This window comes from Oryctolagus cuniculus, chromosome 6 (assembly GCF_964237555.1).
Source record: "Oryctolagus cuniculus chromosome 6, mOryCun1.1, whole genome shotgun sequence".
Lineage (NCBI taxonomy): Eukaryota > Metazoa > Chordata > Mammalia > Lagomorpha > Leporidae > Oryctolagus > Oryctolagus cuniculus.
In genome coordinates, this window is record NC_091437.1 from 95105065 (window position 1) to 95108100 (window position 3036).

The 3036-nt window shown below is 41.6% G+C and overlaps 1 protein-coding gene across 1 annotated transcript; it reads left to right on the top strand.

The window, feature by feature from the left end:
- Positions 1–1082: 1082 nt before the first annotated feature.
- On the top strand, positions 1083–1611 carry LOC100347219 (protein tyrosine phosphatase type IVA 1-like). Its single transcript, XM_051843823.2, has 2 exons — positions 1083–1285; positions 1324–1611. Exons 1-2 carry the CDS (start codon positions 1091–1093, stop codon positions 1609–1611), a joined length of 483 nt encoding a protein of 160 aa, XP_051699783.1. The 5' UTR covers positions 1083–1090.
- The last annotated feature ends 1425 nt before the right edge of the window (positions 1612–3036 follow it).

Genomic DNA, 3036 nt, shown 5'->3' on the forward strand with positions numbered 1-3036 from the left:
TATGACAAACAAAAATCGGAAACTTAATAGTGAAACATGTACTCACTTGTGACATGTCTGTATATGCCATTAGAAATGAACTATGTGGTCAGATTATGTCACATTTTCAGAGATTATTTTGAGCCTTGACGTCCTGGGTTGTACAAATTTCTTATTTAATTTCTCCTCATTTAAGTTAATAATAAGAATATTCATGGCCCCCTGCCCTACATCCACCACTCCTGCCCGTGTCACTGCCACCTCAGGATCGGCTGTATGATTAGGCCACAATCTTTGGTGAGTAAACATATCCCTCAGTTCTGTGGTGCTCTTGGTCACACATTTATGGAGTTTCTGAAGGGCAGTGGAGACTACTGCCAGGCACAGCATGACCTCTATGCAGACAAGTGAGCTGTAAAGATTTGCTACTACTCCACCAAGAAGCCCCCCAACAGTGGTTAACCTGGGCTCAAAAATGTTGGGTTAAAATCCACAGAGCATTTTCTAAGAGTTCTGACCTGGATGGGCTAAACCTCAGTGCACTTCCTTTCTATTGCTTCACTATTACTGGATTGAAGAATCGCTGCTTCTTCTTAGGAGGCTCATTTCCTTTCCTGTTACTCCCCACTTCATACTTAAAGCACTGAGAATCACAAGTGGAAGATAGTGAAGTAGACTTCAGTTGCGTTGCATGTCATTTCTGTATTTGTGTTTTTCTTTTTTCTTTTCTTTCTTTTTTTTTTTTTTTTTTTTGACAGGCAGAGTTAGTGAGAGAGAGAGACAGAGAGAAAGGTCTTCTTTCCATTGGTTCACCCCTCAGATAGCCACTACGCCGATCCAAAGCCAGGAGTCAGGTACTTCCTCCTGGTCTCCCACGCGGTGCAGGGCCCAAGGACTTGGGCCATCCTCCACTGCCTTCTTGGGCCACAGCAGAAAGCTGGACTGGAAGAGGAGCAACCGGGACAGAATCTGGCACCCTGACCGGGACTAGAACCTGGAGTACCGGCGCCACAGGCAGAGGATTAGCCTAGTGAGCCGCAGTGCCAGCCTGTATTTGTTTTTCTTCAAATTTTTTCATAACCCTATTAAGTGTTTCCTTAAGTAAATTAACATGGCTCGCATGAACCACCCAGCTCCTGTGGAAGTCACATACAAGAACATGAGATTTCTCATTACACATAATCCAACCAATGCAACATTAAATAAATTTATTGAGGAACTTAAGAAATATGGAGTTACCATGCAAGTAAGAGTATGTGCAGCAATTTACGACACTAATCTTGTGGAGAAAGAAGGTAGCCATGTTATCCATTAGCCTTTTGGTGATGGTGGACCACAAGCAACCTGATCATTGATGACTGGTTAAATCTTGTAAAAATCAAGTTTGTGAAGGACCTGGTTGTTGTTATCACTGTTCATTATGTTGCAGTCCTTGGGAAAGCTCCATTGCTTGTCACCCTAGCATTCAATGAAAGTGAAATGAAATATGAAGATGCAATACAGTTCAAAACACAAAAGTGGCGTGGAGCTTTTAACAGCAAACAACTTTTGTATTTGGAAAAATATCGTCCTAAGAGGTGGCTGTGCTTCACAGACTCCAATGGTCATAGAAACAACTGTTGCATTCAGTAAAACTGGGGTACCTAAGGCTATTGCCCTGGAAGTAGAACTTGAGACAGGATCTAATTTGTCATGTATATTAGCCAACATGTTGGCTTGGTGAGTAAGTTTAGTTAAACTTCCAAAAGGTATTGTAAAGCAGTTTTACCAGGCCATAAATCTGACAGAATTGCAACCTCTATCTTTGGGTTATAACCAACATATTTCAACATTTAGCAAAAGATTCTTGCTGTTTGGTATTTGAAATGTGCTTATCGAGGCTGGCACCATGGCGCAGTAGGTGTCAACATCCCATATGGGTACCAGTTCTAGTCCCGGATGCTCCTTTTCCAATCCAGCTCTCTGCTGTGGCCTGGGAAAGCAGTAGAGGATGGCCCAAGTCCTTGGGCCCCTGCGCCCACATGGGAGACCAGGAGGAAGCACCTGGCTCCTGGCTTCGGATTGGCACAGCTCTGGCCATTGTGGCCGTTTAGGGAGTAAACCAACACACAGAAGACCTTTCTCTCTGTCTCTCCCTGTCACTGTCTGTAACTCTACCTCTCAAATAAATAAATAAAATATTTTTAAAAAAATAAAATAAAATGTGCTTATCATTTGTATCAGTTGGCTTTTCTTGAAATCATGTAGTATTGAGTTGTATCTTAAATCTATTCCCGTGCCAGAATCTTCTCAATACATAAGAAATTTAGAAAGATTAGGTGCCACATTCCCACAAACTTACCTCCAAGAGTGAAGCTAAAAACTTGCCATGGGACTCCAAATCCCATTAAGCTGGGTGGCACTCATCCCATTTTTTGTGATAAAGTAATCATATTAAGTATGGAATTGATCATATAGATAGGATTAAAAGTCAAAGGGATCACATAAATAAGACCAAGTGCCGGGTAATAACAATAGATAGAATTACAAAGGCGAGAAAATTCCAATAGGGGAAGCAGTCCATACAGCAGACTCAGAATGACAATCACCTTAAACAGCACTCTGATCTCAGAATCAGTCCCTAAGACACTTCGATCTAGCTGAAAATCCTATGAGAGCATTTCAGGTAAAAGCTCAAGACATAGTGACAAAAACTGTTCTGCATGAAAGATTTCTATGAGGGAGACCCCAGTGGAAAGAAGGGGTCATCAAAGAAGGTGTACTTTTCTCTGAAGAGAGGAGAGAACTTCCACTTTGCATATGGCCCTTTCTAAATACTGACAGAGTTTGTGAACTCTATAGGCTTCCATAGCCTGGCAGCTCATTTCAAGAGCCTTGGGTGGTCACTGACATCAAAAATATGAGTGTTAATTGTTAATTAACAACAGAAGTCACTGTGCATTTACTCCCAATGTTGGACATCTGTCCTTAATGAGGTGTACTATGAGAATTAACAGTAAAACTTGTCTTCAAACCGTACTTTTCTTTGTGAGTCTGTGGAGGTGTAAATAGTTGAAA